Raw genomic sequence first — 16194 nt, forward strand, 5'->3', positions numbered from 1 at the left:
TATTTAATTTCCTGCTAAAAATATTAAACTCTTCTGGACGAGTCGTCTGTTTTAATTTCTTCACCAGACGACTGAAATATAAGTCGTCCACACCCTAAACATAACCCCTAAACTTAATTATCTAATTAATGACTTCATAAAATCAAATCAAACTTGAAAAGTGTTTACTATACACATAAATAAACACATATAGGTGAAAACTAATTTTTGAAAAAAACATTTTAGTTTTCCAAAATCTAACCCTAACAATACATACAATACTACAACATATGTTTGCCAAACTCCTAAACCAAAGTATTTCATGATTCACTACTTCCACTCATCTATCTTCAAAACAAATCAATTTTATCATATCTTAATTTATATCACTTAAAACTGTTTATAATTACTTGATTTTTATTTTTCACGCATCAAAATATTTTTTTACAAGATTTATAAATTATTTTTAAAATAAACCGGTACCAGACGACTTACACTTCAGTCGTCCAGACGACTTCCAACATCTCAGACGACTCAGACGATTTACTAGGGCTATATTCGTAAAAATGACTTCTGTTTTTTTGTTTGGTCACAAGGGGCTGAGCTGTAATTTCACTAGGCTTTTAGGTTAGTTTTGCATTTGATTCAAGTTTGGATATAAGTTTGGGGTTAAAATCAAGTTGTGCGTTAGTTTTGGTAAAAACCCCAAAAATCCCTCATACTTCAACGGAAACAAGACCATTCAACACGTATGGTAGCATGCCACTGCCATGCATATAAACTTCCAAACAAGTATATTTATACATTAGTAGTCGTCTTACATCACCCAAACATCATACTATTGTCTTGCATCAATTATTTCGAGTTCTTCTTAATTAATCTATATGGTCGCTTTCGGTTGATATTAATTGGCTTTGCATGCTCAACATCGGGGGACCAACATTTTGTGGTAGGCTGGACATTTAGTCGGGATTTTTTCTTTCTTGTCTAGAAAAAGATAGTCATTCACGCTCCATCATGAGTTCTGATTCATGCTTTTTCATTGACTTGTCTTTGATTCTGTTTTTCGAACTCTCCTATCAGATGATCGTGTCGGAGCGATAACGATGCTTCCAAACTTTACAACAACTCGTTGTAAATTCTTATCAAATCAAACGGTCTCAGTCTTTAGTCTTTACATTTATGATGATCTCGATCTCAATATTAACCACGTGGAGTAAATTGATTCACAAACCTGAAAAAGGACCCTACCTGAAGACATTAATTAATTGAAACTACATTCATGTGTACATGTAAACAACTAAGAGAATACTATCACAAACATTAGAAGTTAAGTGAAAATGTCCTACAAATACTACTCCAACATAGAAGATTGGACGTTGAATGATAACATGGATACTAGTTATATCCTAGCTAGCATGTCAAATATTTGTTTATAAAATCTGGAACATTTAATCGTCTTCTTTGGTTTAAATTATTGATCAGCATTTTTAAAAATGTTACTCCCTCCATTTCAATATATGATGTTATTCATTAGTGCAGAAAGATTAAGAAATTTACTTTTCTCTAAAAAATGGTTTAAAAAATATAATTCAAAAATCATCCAACCAATTACATAAATGAGTACAACATCTAATTAGTTACACAGTTTTCAATAAAATTAAAAATAACATAAAAATATCAAAACATCATCTATTTTAAAACAACAAAAATCTTATAAAACATCATCTATTATGAAACGAAATGAGTATTATTTTAATCGTAGATAACTTCAAACGAAAGAAATATTATTTTAATCGTAGATAACTTGTGGTCATAAAAAAGGAAAATGGTCAAATGACGAGCATGAATAACAAGTAGCAGTGTGCAATTAATCGAGAGGGAACATACTAGAACAACTGGAAGTCAAATCGTGTAGCTCATGTCTTGTATCAAAGGCTAATGCATTCCACTTGATCCATGCATTCTTTTGATAGACCATTAAAATTAATGGTAAGAACCTTGTAAAAAGAGTTTAAATTCTGAAACAATAACAATGCTCGAAGTGTTTTGAAATGTAACTATAAGTTGGTAGTGATGTTCATACCTATAAATTCAAATTTCAATTAATTGAATAGCTAATCAATTTAAAGAAGCTGGCAACTGCAAAATTGGGTCTAAGATTTGTGGAACTTAAAACAATTCTAATGATAAGTTATTATACATATATTATTCAATTATTTAAAAATTACATATTAATCATTTATAATTTTGAGAACCAGTATAAACAAAACATTAACAGCTGGTTACTAATGGCATAACAAAAGCTCATAAGAAGCCGTAAAAGATGTGAGGTTAAAAATTCTCGTATATATATCTAGTACGAAAAGTTCTCCTTTTGCAAACTCGTTCAAAATGCTCTCACTAGATTTGATGAGAATATTTTATTCAGCTTTTTGGAAGAATATTAATGTTGGAGTGACACATGATAATAATTTACATTCTTGCTTTGCTTTGCTTTACACCAAATCAAACGGACTTTTCACAATCGTTCGGCGCCGCCACGTGGCGACAAATACCTTTAGTTGCTCTTATTAGCTTGCCCACGTCACCCTTTTCGCTCTTTATTTAATTTGATTAACTAAGTCATTAATATCTTTCCCTCACACTTTCTCCGTTTCCCACCTCTGCTCCAAAATATTTTCCTAGAAAATTCACAGATATACTTTCACCAAATCAAAGTATTCTCGTGATATATATATATATATATAAATACACCTTTACGAAGATTGTGTTAGTTAGGTCAACTGTTAGGCATGGGCTCGTCCTTGTCGAATCTCAACTACGGGGAGACGAATGATTCCTCCATGGGGCCTAGCCTCGGCGATATACCGGAAAGCTGCATCGCCGCCGTGTTCATGTACCTGACTCCCCCGGAGATTTGCAACCTCGCCGGTCTTAACCGTTCGTTTCGCGGCGCGGCTTCGTCGGATTTCGTCTGGGAGAAGAAGCTCCCGCCGAATTACCAGGATCTGCTGGATTTGCTGCCGCCGGAGAGGGTTCTTGGTCTCTCGAAGAAGGATATATTCGCTGTGCTCTCTCGTCCTATCCCCTTCGACGATGATAACAAGGTATTGGTTTGGAGTTTCGAAATTTGAAATTGGAATTGGGGATTAGGGGTTTCAATGTGGTGATGTGAATTGACAGGAGCTGTGGATTGATAGAGTTACGGGACGGGTTTGTATGGCGATTTCGGCGAGGGGAATGGCTATTACTGGGATTGAAGACCGGAGATATTGGAATTGGATTCCGACCAATGAGTCCAGGTATCACACCAAGTTCATAGCTTTACTTGGTTTGTGATAAATCTCATTTGACCTGAGTTGTTTGATTAGCTCGCCATAAAGATCCCACCTTTGCTCGAATATGTTTTATGTTTGTGGTTGTGGGACAAAGAATGTAACAATCTTTTTTTTTTTGAATCTTGCGTTGAACAGGTTCCATGTTGTAGCCTACTTACAGCAGATTTGGTGGTTTGAAGTCGATGGGACAGTGACATTCCATCTCCCACCGGGTATCTACTCTCTATCATTCAGAATCCATCTAGGCGGATTCGCAAAGAAGTCGGGGAGACGTGTGTGCAACTACGAACACACGCACGGCTGGGATTTGAAGCCGGTAAGGTTTTCGCTTTCGACTTCTGATGGTCAAGAGGCATCATGTGAGTATTACTTGGATGATGTAGAGAGAGAAGAATCAACCGGGCACCACAAGCGCGGTTTCTGGATCGATTATAAGGTTGGGGAGTTCGTAGTGACTGGATCAGAACCATCTACTGAGATCAAATGGTCCATGAAACAGATTGACTGCACCCACTCGAAAGGCGGGCTATGTGTTGATTCAGTCTTCATTAACCCAATTGGTGATTTGAAAGATTACAGAACGAAATCTTTTTGTGAAATAGATTGAAGAAAGAAGATTCTTTTGAAGGTAATTTTCATTTTATTGTTGTGCATTTCATGGAGTTGAGTTTTGTTTTTTTACTAAATACTCGTTTTTGCTACATAGTTTAGGCGAGAGTGCATTTTCACATGTTTATAAGTTTGGATGACTATGATGTATCCAACCAAAGTTAATCTACAATACGTTCTGTGTATGACCAGTTCTAATTATGTTTGTCTTGTGCTTTTCTTTTTTAATCATATCCAATGACAGATGGTATAGGATATGATCGAAACATTTTCAAGCTGTATACCCTAAATATCATAAACAAGTATCCAAAAAAAAAATATTAAGGTAGGTCCAAAAATACTATAAAAAGAATAGACAAAACAGAACAAGGACAGAGAAGCCAGGGTGTAATTCGGCTGAATTGGGAATGGCCAAAAACGCATCGACCATCATCTGTCCTAGCCGGACCTGAGAAGACGTGGTCAGATGCAAGCCGTCCGGTTCAAGAGGTAGGCCCTTTGCGTCAACACAATGCACGTTCTCAAGACCCGTCTCCAGTTGTGCTTTCCTTACCGCGTCAAGATATGGTCCTGCGCCTGTAGCAAGAGCCACCTTTTGTTGTTTATCGTCCATACCAGCAAAGAGACACAAAAAAGATATTAGAAGAATGTAGAGTAGTATCAATCATGTATATTCTAGTTTTATTTGGAAAATACCAAAAAGTCGAATTGAAACATTGCAGCTGGACTGGTACAATACAATTGCTACAGCCTGGATTAGTACGATGAATAATACAAATACCAAAGATAGCTAAAAAGAAATGTTTAATAGAATAGTGGCATGCACTGAATAAATTAAACCCCTACTTCAACAAAATTTGTGATTAAAAAGAAACATTGAAGCCACCATTTGTTTTCCCAACTAATTAAGTTTTTTTTTTATCACAATGATTTCTCAATATTATCCTTCATCAACAAAAGTGTTATGACAAAAAGTGATTTTAAGTTCGACTTTCCACAACATTGTAGACTTTTGTGAAGTCTTATAACCATTATGCAATGTTCTGATGATAGCATTTTCAATGAAAATTCTCTAATTATATTTGAACATAATAATCTAATAAAATATTAAAAGAGAGAAAAAGTGTGAGAATTTTTTTTTTCTCAAATGACAGATTTTTGAGAATGAAAAATTTCATTAGATACCATGAAATTTTTTTTTTGGTAAATTAATATAATTATATAAAAATAATATATTATACTTTTTTAGAATCTTAAACTTGAGAACTCTCCTATAAGGTTGCTTCTTTACTTGCTCATGTAGACTAAGTGCAAACTTGCTCATGTATGACTCAAAAGTCATGGACTTGATACCTTACATTTAAATAGAATATCTCTACTTAAAAAAAAAAACACTTTAATGCAATGTACCTGGATAATAGGAAGATTTGGATGTTGTAAATCATTTCGTAGATCACTAAAAAACTGGACTAGTCTGTTTTTATATACTGAAGCATCCACCATATCCACCGTATCCGACTCACCCTGATACCACAAAACGGCCTCGTACGAGCCACCTCCACTAGCCACCATCGCAGCTTTAGCTCTCCTCACCGTTTCCTCGTACAAGAACTCACCCTTTTGCCATTGACTTAGTTTAGTCCCACCAATAGAGCACGGAACCAAACCAACATAACCAAAACGGTTAACCACCCGGTTAGCAAATGGCATCCCCGGTCCAACACCATTAGTCTTGTTAACGTCTATATCAGCGTGGAGTGGCTCGTTAGCTTCCTCCCACTCGAGTTTGGCTGTGAGACGGAGGATCGAAGGGTTTGATCTACATTCCCGTGGAATAACGCCGTCCCACACGGTGATGTTCTTGGCGGTGTCGTTATAAACGCCGCCCCGACCCGCCATGTTGCTTTGACCGGCTAATATGAAAATGCTGATGTTTCTTGGGATGGTTTGAGATTGGATTTGCAATGAAGATAGACCAAACATCATGATGAAGAGGAAGAAGATCATCTTGTTCATTGTTTTTTTTTTGGGAAATGGAGGTCGAGATCGAGATCCGAATAAGAGTGGGAGTAAGATGCAAGAGAGAATAATAATGTTGTTTTCTTCTTATTGTTTTTTTTTTTGAGAAAGTGTTTTCTTCTTATTGTTTTGTGTCTTTCTTCTTGTTTAATCAAAACTCTTCTTTTACACTCTTTTTTTCCTTTTACACACAAAGAAGAATCATTTGTTTGATACCTTTTCATGCACAAGTTGAATTTTTAAAATGAAATTGGTTTTGTACTCGATACCTACACCTATAAAGATGACTTAAAACTTTGATTAATTAATAGCGTAGCATAACGGTAAAATCGTGACATATAATATACTATTCATAAGCGAATCATGTGATCTCAATAAAATCAAGAATCATTCCAATGTCAAACCTTAAACCGAGATTTTCATTATAAAAATAAAAAAAATCCTCAAAACAAACTATCTTAACCACAACTAAACCTAATCAAACCCAAAACTAACCAATACGAACAAAAAACGAGTGGCAACTATGATTATAACAGAGAGACAAAAATGTAAGTATTTTTAAGTATACGACTAAAAACATTAAAATGACATGTATCAATTTGATGGTTAATTTGAAAGCTTTAAAAACCATATGGAAGATAAAAGTCAAAATAATTTAACCGTGGAAACAATACTGTTCATTTTTTTCAAGAATGTGTTCGATGGAAAAAATAATGTTTTTATGTCATAATTTGTTTAATGTTCACTAAAGAACATTATATTAATCTAAAATGTAAGAAGTGTGTATTCTTTCCTTAAATAAAAGCTACAGGATTACCTAATATGATTTACATATATATGACAATTAATGATTATAAATAATAAAGATTTGATAATAATTTTTGCATCCTTCTTCATTTTTGTTTAATTTTATATTATTAAAAAAATAAGCAATCACATTAACCATACAATAAAAAAATTAGATTTTTTCTTATAGGTTATATTTTAAATTTTTTTAAAAGACTTTAAATTACAAAAATGAGAAAACCTTATATGTTTTTTTTTAAAACGACCTTAAAATACAAAAATGAGAACACCTTATATGTTATATTTTTCTTATATGTTAGAATTTTATATGTTAGATTTTTTCTTATATGTTATATTTTGAATTTTTTAAAACGACTTTAAATTACAAAAATGTAAGTTTTCCTTAAGTATACGGCTAAAAACATTAAAATGACATGTATCAGTTTGATGGTTGATTTGAAAGTTTTCAAAACCATATGTAAAATAAAAGTCAAAATAATTTAACTGTGAAAACAATACTGTTCACTTTTTCAAGAATGTGTTAGAGGGAAAAAAATAAGGTTTTTATGTCATAATTTGTTTAATGTACACTAGAGAACATTATATTAACCTAAAATATAAGAAGTGTGTATTCTTTCCCTAAATAAAAGCTACGAAATTACCTAATATGATTTACATATATATGACAATTAATGATTATAAATAATAAATATATTTTTTTAAAACGACTTTAAAATACAAAAATCAGGACACCTTATATGTTATATTTTTTTTATATGTTAGATTTTTTCTTATATGTTATATTTTGAATTTTTTAAAACGACTTTAAATTACAAAAATGTAAGTTTTCCTTAAGTATACGACTAAAAATATTAAAATGACATGTATCAATTCGATGGTTGATTTGAAAGCTTTCAAAACCATATGGAAGATAAAAGTCAAAATAATTCAACTGTGAAAACAATACTGTTCACTTTTTTCAATAATGTGTTCGATGGAAAAAATAGGGTTGTTATGTCATAATTTGTTTAATGTTCAATCCGATAAACCCATGATGTATTAATTATAGTTTTGTTCCATTATTTATAATAAAAATTGATCCGATCCATCGGAAAGAAATTATATAATAACGACAAAAAATATTATATATATATAAATAAAATGATCAAATATATAAAAGAAACTATCGATAATATATACAAATAAATTCACCCTGCGCAAGACGCATGTCTTATCCTAGTATCGTATTATTACTGATATCATTCCGGTGAATAACGTTTGCAATGAGCTTATTCTCGGTTAATACAGAGCTCACATGAAAATGGAGAAAGCATTAGTCAAGCTTAGTATTTAAAAAGGAAACAGAGGATGATAAATCTTTGAAGCAGCCCTCGAATTATAGTTTCGAAAGAAGGATCTCAACATATGGATGTTTAAAGAATTTTCGATATTCCAATATATATGATGTATGATATTCCAATATATATGATGTATCATATTTTTAGGTAAATTTTAATTTCAACAAAATTGTGTAATTAGTCATATCTTATAGTTTATTTTTTAATTGTTTGAACACTTTTTAATTTATAGTTTTAGTGATATTTTTTAGATAAAAAGTAATTTCCATAAACATGTGTGTTTTAGCTTAAAAAGTAACTTCCATAAACATGTGTGTTTTAGCTTAAAACATCTTAACGGACGAATATATGAAAATACGTTAGACTCACAATTACAGCGATGAAGACATTGAGGAGATAAGAGAGCAGTGAAACAAAATTATCTAGTCTGCGTTTATAAGAATTGCAAAAAGTAAAGAGACAAACATCAATAACGAAAGGTTTAGGTTCTGCGGAGTATTCTGAAATCAACATTAACTAAAGAAAGAAAGAAAAAGTAAAATGGTTTTGGCTCCTCAACGTTTGCCACCACCACCTCCCAACTTAGGACCTCCCTTGGCAGCAGCCTCGGGGATCTTAGCCTGAATCTTCTGTTGCTTAGAAGCAAATTCAGCCTTCTTTGCCTTCTTCTCATTCTTTGTTTTCTTTATTCTTTCCTTGATATCACTGTAAGGATCATCACAATTCATTTGAGTCAATCAAATATTTTCTGAGTTCTAAAGAGTATGTTTTAACAGAAAGAATCAAAACTAACCGAAGGGCAGCTTCTCTTGCTGCCTTCTCTTGCTGCATCACGAACTTCAGGCTTCTCAGCTCTCTTCTTCTGAATCACTTCCAAGGTAGCCCCAACAATAGACCTTGAGTATGGTTTCTTGGTAGCACGTCTCCTCTTCTTCACAGCCTCTTGAGCTGCATCCTACAAAAGATTAATAATTTTCAAACAGGGTTACTGATAGACTATAGAAGTATTTTATTGAATAACCGTCCAACCACCCTCTCTTGATCTCTTAAGTCTAGAGAATCAAGCCAGATTACAATTCAAAGAATAGAAAGCAGGCCTAAGCCAAAGCCTCCCTAGCTCTCAATTATTCCTAAGGGCCTTCTTATATACACGAGGCCCAGATACAATTCAATAAACTCTCACTCAACTTGTAACTAAATCTGCCAGCTCATCATTCTTGTTCTCCACGCTAGTCTCTTTTCTCCTCTCACCCTCCTTTTCCTTCCTCGTATACACTCGCAGTGGCATATCAATACCCCCATCCGCGAGACTCAGCTTGTCCTCAAGTGAGAAAGTAGGAAACTTATGCTTGAACTCACCCACACGAAGCCAAGAAGATTCATGATCTGGAAGATGCTTCCACTTGATCAAAACTTCCAAGAACCCTTCACTATCATAACGCTTGTCCAGTATCGTTTCCGGTTCAATCAACAACTCATCAGATACCACCAATGTCAGAGGTAACTGTGTGATAATAGCACCACTCCCCACTACTGGCTTCAACTGTGAAACATGAAATACTGGGTGGATCTTCGAGCTCTCCGGTAACGCCAACTTATAAGCCACTTACCCACTCTAGATAACACCTCAAATGGCCCATAGAATCGAGCAGCCAACTTCTGAAAGAGTCTCCTGCTTACCGAGTGCTGTCGATAAGGTCTCAGCTTCAAGTATACTCTATCACCCACCTCAAACTCCAAATCGCGGCGGTGCTTATCCGCATTATTCTTCATAATGGCCTGAGCTCGAAGCGGATTGTCCTTGATTGAATTCAACATTACCTCTCTCTCTTTTAGCATCACATCCACTTCAAAGTTTTGAGTTGTGCCTTCTTCATAAGCCAATAAGGTCGGAGGATCATGACCGTAAACAAGCTTAAAAGTAGTACAATGCAGAGCTGTGTGATAAGTTGTATTGTACCACAACTCCGCCCACAATAGAAATTGAGACCACGTCTTCGGATACGTAGACGCAAAGCAGCGTAGGTATGTTTCAAGGCACCTATTCAGAACCTCAGTCTGACCATCCGACTGAGGATGAAAAGCTGTACCGAAGTGCAGTTTAGTGCCTGAAACACGGAAGCATTCCTTCCAAAACTTGCTCAAAAAAATCTTGTCCCTATCAGAGATAATGAACTTAGGAAACCCATGTAATTTGACCACTTCTTTCACAAACTTCTGAGCTACTTCCACTGCTGTAAACGGGTGTTTCAACATCAAGAAATGACTATACTTGCTCAGTCGGTCCACCACTACCAAAATCACATTCACTCCATTGGAAACCGGCAATCTTTCTACAAAATCCATAGCAATATCCACCCAAATGCGAACCAGTAGCTCTATAGGTTGTAATAATCCAGCAGGAGACGAGGTAGAGTACTTGTGGGTTTGGCAAACCGCACACGTAGCCACGTACTCCTGAACTTGCTTTCTCATTTTTGACCAATAAAACGTTGCCTTCACTCGTTGCAAAGTTCTCAACACTCCGGCATGACCTCCCACAACCGAATCATAACACTCCTGAAGAATCAACGGTATCTGCTTCGAATTATGAGGAATGACCACTTTCTGTCTATAAAACAGTCGCCCATGCACCAATGAAAATCCATTTTAACTGACTCACCCAAATTCAATTTAGCAATTACTCCCTGAATCTCCCCATCATCATCTATTTCTCGAAATAGCTCCTGCATTTGTAAAGTCACCGGTACAGTCAGAGCCAGCAGAGACAATCCATTAGCAACACTGGAATGATCAATCCTTGACAACCCATCTGCCACTTTGTTTTCACTACCCTGCTTATACTCAATGTCGAACTCATAACCCAAAATCCTTGTCAACCAACGTTGATAATCCAAAGTGATCTCACGTTGCTCCAATAAGTATTTCAAGCTTTGCTGATCTGTTCTGACTACAAATCTCCTTCCCAACAAATAGTGCCACCATTTCTGAATTGCCAACACAATTGCCATCAATTATCTCTCATAAATTGGCTTCATTTGTTCTCGTGGAGTCAGTCCATGGCTAAAGAATGCTATCGGATGATTATTCTGCATCAACACAGCCCCGAGACCAAATCCAGAAGCATCGGATTCCACAACGAACAGTTGATTGAAGTCAGGAAGCGTTAGCACCGGAGCAGTCACCATAGTTTTTTTAGTGTACTAAACGCTTTCAATGCATCCTGTGACGAACCAAACTGATCTTTCTTCAATAGCTCTGTCAGTGGTCTAGCAATGCATCCATAATGTTGAACAAAGCGTCTGTAGTACCCTGTTAGACCCAAAAATCCCCGTAACTCCTTGACTGATTTAGGTTCAGGCCATTTTTGAACAGCTTCAATCTCCTGGTTATCAGTAGCTACGCCTTCACTGCTAATAACATGACCCAAATATTCCACCTTAGACTGAGCGAATGAACACTTCTTCAAGTTTGCGAACAACGTTTGTTCAACAAACACCTCTAGCACCATGCTCACATGCTTCACATATTCCTCAATACTACGAGTGTAGATCAAGATATCGTCAAAAAATACCAACACAAATTTCCTCAGAAACTTGTGAAATACCTCATTCATCAACGCCTGAAACGTTGCCGGAGCATTCGTGAGACCAAACGGCATCACCAGAAATTCAAAGTGGCCATCGTGTGTCATGAACACAGTCTTCTCAATATCACTCTGCTGCATACGGATCTGATGGTACCCTGATCTTAAATCCAACTTCGTAAAGACTGTGGCTCCATGGAACTCATTCAATAGCTGATCTATCATAGGGATTGGATATTTATCCTGAATAGTAGCTCTATTAAGGGCTCTATAGTCCACACAAAATCGATGGGAATTGTCTTTCTTTTTCACCAACAAGACTGGGCTGGAGTAAAGACAATGACTCGGTCGTATTAACCCCTCCGCGAGCATTTCATTAACCAACTTCTCCATAATCTCTTTGTGTGCGTGAGGATAACGATAAGGTCTCACACTTATCAGTTTAGCCTTGTATTGTAACACAATAGCATGCTCTCGTCCTCGTAGTGGAGGTAATTTTTTTGGTTTTTGAAACACCGCTTCATATTTCTTAAGCTTCCCTACTATCACGCTCGGAACTACTTCTGCTAAAGAAGCTTCCCCTTCCATTTTGCCCAACTCCGACGACTTCATTTTCTTTGAATACTTAACTCCAGAAGTTAACGTTTTCAACGAGACATTGTAGTCAGAAAGAGTGGGATCTCCTGTGAGTGTCACTGGCATCCCTTGATAATAGAATGACCACTCATTTTTCTCCCAGTCCACTTCACACTTCCCTAATGTGCGTAGCCAACTAGCCATTGCACACCCAATATAATATATGCATTCCCCAACTCAAGCACAATGAAGTCAGCTGTAAACGTCATAGAAGGTAACATAACCTTCACGTTTCTGCACACTCCCGAGCCTTGCACCGATATTCCCGTTCCCAACACCACATTCAAATTTGGATTAACTGTTGCCAACAGCTTGTTCTTCATCACCGTAGATGGAGAAATGAAACTATGAGTGGCCCCACTATCTAGCATCACCACCACCCTATTCTTGTTAATTTTTCCCGTGACTTTTGTTGTTGTTGGAGAAGAAATCCTCACAAAGGAGTTAAAGGATAAAGACATCAATGTAGACTCAAACGCTTCCTCTTCTTCTTCCATCTCCACCAGTGACTGGTCTACAATCTCCATCTCAATACCATTTACCACTGTTAAAACTTTTAACTGCCGGTTCGGGCACCAATGTTGTCTTGACCATTTATCATCACAAGTAAAACATAGCCCCAAACGTTTTTTCTCTGCAATTTGATTGTCTGTAAGGTGTAATTGAGGTCTCTGCTCACGGCTCTTATCTGTACTTTCACCATTTTTAATCTGTTGTTGCTTCAATTGCCCTTCCGAATTATTTGATGGTGGTGCCGCTGATTTTGTAAAGAACTGTCTCCCACTTGACTGGCCCTCTTGGTTTCTTTCCCTACAAACCATCTTATACAAAGCACTATCCTCCATCTGATATGATGTGGCAATCATCTCCGGAAGATCCACTGGTTTACTCATATTCACCACCTCACGCATTGCTGGTTTCAGACCATTCATGAAGATTCCTTCTCGTTGTGTATCAGTCAATCCGGTGACTTGAGTAGATAAATCTTCAAACATGTTAATGTATTGAGCAATGGTTCCCGTTTGTTTTACTGCAAAAAACGGTTGACTCGGATCTCGGAACTTCTCCTTGCTAAACCTTACAATCAACCTCTCCTTAAAATATCTCCAACAAGTGAAATTGCTTCTGTGAGTTTCACTGTTAAACCAGCTCAGAACATCACCAGCAAGACTCACTGAAACTATCTCCAACTTTCTTCTCTCATCATAACCTCCAATACGAAAATAACTCTCAGCCAACGCAAACCATCCATACGTATCAGTACCAGAAAACGAAGGAAGTGTCAGCCGTTTCAAAAATCCATCTATGTTCTCCTTAATCATATTTCTCTCCATTCCCCCCTCCGATATAGAATTACGGCCAGGTTCCGTGATAGGATTGTGTACCTGATAATTCGGATGACGATAATGCGGTGGACTCGATTCCTCAAGGTCCATACTCTTCGAATCCTTCTTCGCTATCAACTCACACAATCGACCGAAGTTCAAAGTCATCTTCTCTTGTAATTCCTCATATCGATCTTGCGTTTTCTTCTCCAGATCTTCGATTTTCGACATCGATTTTGCCTCCAAAGCTTTGATCGAAGCTCGGAACTCATTGTTCGTCTCATATTGCATCGCCGTGTGATCTCTCAACGTCGTCGACAGCGATTCCATCGTCACCGGTTCAATGCCGCTCTGATTTCTTAGTGATTTCGTCATCCCGTCGTCGCGATTCCTCGATCCAGAACGCTCACTTGCACCAATTTGATAGACTATAGAAGTATTTTATTGAATAACCGCCCAACCACCCTCTCTTGATCTCTTAAGTCTAGAGAATCAAGCTAGATTACAATTCAAAGAATAGAAAGCAGGCCTAAGCCAAAACCTCCGTAGCTCTCAATTATTCCTAAGGGCCCTCTTATATACACGAGGCCCATATACAATTCAATAAATTCTCACTCAACTTGTAACTAAATCTGCCAGCTCATTATTCTTGTTTTCCAAGCTAGTCTCTTTTCTCTTCTCATCCTCCTTTCTCTTCCTTGTATACACTCGCAGTGGCATATCAGTCACTCTCATAATTTAACGCAGGTCTTATAAAAACATAAAGAAAAATTTTCAATCTACAACACCAAACAGAACCAAACTAATGGAGTTTATGTTTCTTGTGCTGCTTTCTGTACGTGGCATGCAGTCCATGCAAGCTTGAAAGGCTTCGGTTTATTGTGAAAGTAATGCTTACACTTAGAGTTGATGAACAAGGACACCTTATGGAATCATGGAAACAGTAGCAGACATTAAAAAGAGAGATTAGAGACTAAAAACATCAATTCAACTAGTACTCAAAAACATATATAGTAAAAAAACTTAAAATAATATATACATCAGGTAATTATGGGTCTAACCGGTGACCATCATAGAAACATTAGGAATGAGTAGGGAAAAAATTAAAATCATTTGAATGAAGACAAATATTATTTCTTATCAATTTTGATAAGGAGCAAATTTGTACTAGAATCCTATAGAATAAAATGAACGAAAAGAAATGGAAAAGAAAAACTATTCTTTATAAATGGTAAAAAAATAGAAATAATAAGAAATGTATTATTTACTTTCTTGACCAAGTAGATCCATTTGGTTTAAGTGTTTAATGGATTTTAAAATCCAAGCCCAATCAAGTGTTATTGGTTTTATCATTTTAAAATTCAATTTCAAATATGTTGTTATTGGTTCTATAATTTTAAAATGGATTTTAAAATCATGTGTTATTCAATATTAATGATTTCTTTGAGGATTTGATTTTAACTTAGATTTGAGTGGATTTATAAATAATTTTAAGAGTAAAACACAAAGGAGCAAATATTGAGTTAATCCTTGTTATTTTCACTGGATTTGTATTATTGGGTTTTTCCATTTCCTTGTTTTTTTTTTTGTGTGTGTCCTAATAAACACAGTTGATAAGAACCTTAATATTACGTGGGTGTTATTGGTTTAAGTGTTTTAATAGATTTTAAAATCCAAGTCAAATCAAGTGTTATTGGTTTTATCATTTTAAAATCTAATTTCAAATCTGTTGTTATTGGTTCTATAATTTAAAAATGGATTTTAAAATCATGTGTTATTCAATATTAATGATTTCTTTGAGGATTTGATTTTAACTTAGATTTGAGTGGATTCATAAATAATTTTAAGAGTAAAACACAAATGAGCAAATATTGGTTAAACCTTCTTATTTTGACTGGATATGTATTATTGGGTTTTTCCAATTCCTTGTTTTTTTGTGTGTATCCTAATAAACGTAGTTGATAAGAACCTTAATATCCCCTATATATTAATTGAGGAACATTTGAAAAGATGTAACCTCAATTTTGTATTAATTAAAATAGGCTCCAATGCATAGGTGGCACTCAATTAGATAGTCAATTACATTCAATTGAAAAATAAGTAGGTCCACATTCGATTTTTATATGTTGTTAGATACATAAGTTGGTCAAACTATATGATATAATGATATGATACGTTATTTTCTTTCCTTAAATCAAACCTACGGAATTACCATAAATGACTAATATATATATGACAATTAATGATTTTAATAATAAAGATTTGATAACAATTTATATCTCCTCCATCATTTTTTGTTTAATTTTATATTATTAAAATAAATTAAACAATCAAATTAGCTATAAAAGTAAAATTTAGATTTTTTCGTATATGTTATATTTTGAATTTTTAAAAACGACAATAAATGACTAAAACTATTAAAATTATTATGTTAAAAATTAATGATCAATGGTTTAACATTTTTATTATAAGAAGATACACAAGATTTTAAAACCATATGAGTAAAAAATATCATTTAATAATAAAATAAATAAATATATATATATATATATATA

General features: G+C 35.1%; 2 protein-coding genes across 2 annotated transcripts; one reads left to right on the top strand and one right to left on the bottom strand.

Annotated features, from left to right (window-relative positions):
• Positions 1–2730: 2730 nt before the first annotated feature.
• Positions 2731–4114, top strand: LOC106311654 (F-box protein PP2-A15; the record flags this gene model as incomplete). Its single annotated transcript, XM_013748896.1, is given in 3 exon segments — positions 2731–3089; positions 3166–3284; positions 3456–4114. Coding segments are annotated over 3 exon segments (906 nt in total). The 3' UTR covers positions 3928–4114.
• Positions 4115–4175: 61 nt separating this feature from the next.
• LOC106311655 (probable carbohydrate esterase At4g34215) lies at positions 4176–6061 on the bottom strand. The gene is made up of 2 exons (XM_013748897.1): positions 5340–6061; positions 4176–4521 (listed from the first exon to the last, which is right to left on the bottom strand). Exons 1-2 carry the CDS (start codon positions 5943–5945, stop codon positions 4270–4272), a joined length of 858 nt encoding a protein of 285 aa, XP_013604351.1. The 5' UTR covers positions 5946–6061; the 3' UTR covers positions 4176–4269.
• Positions 6062–16194: the final 10133 nt, after the last annotated feature.

The sequence above is a fragment of the Brassica oleracea genome, chromosome C8, assembly GCF_000695525.1.
Source record: "Brassica oleracea var. oleracea cultivar TO1000 chromosome C8, BOL, whole genome shotgun sequence".
NCBI lineage: Eukaryota > Viridiplantae > Streptophyta > Magnoliopsida > Brassicales > Brassicaceae > Brassica > Brassica oleracea.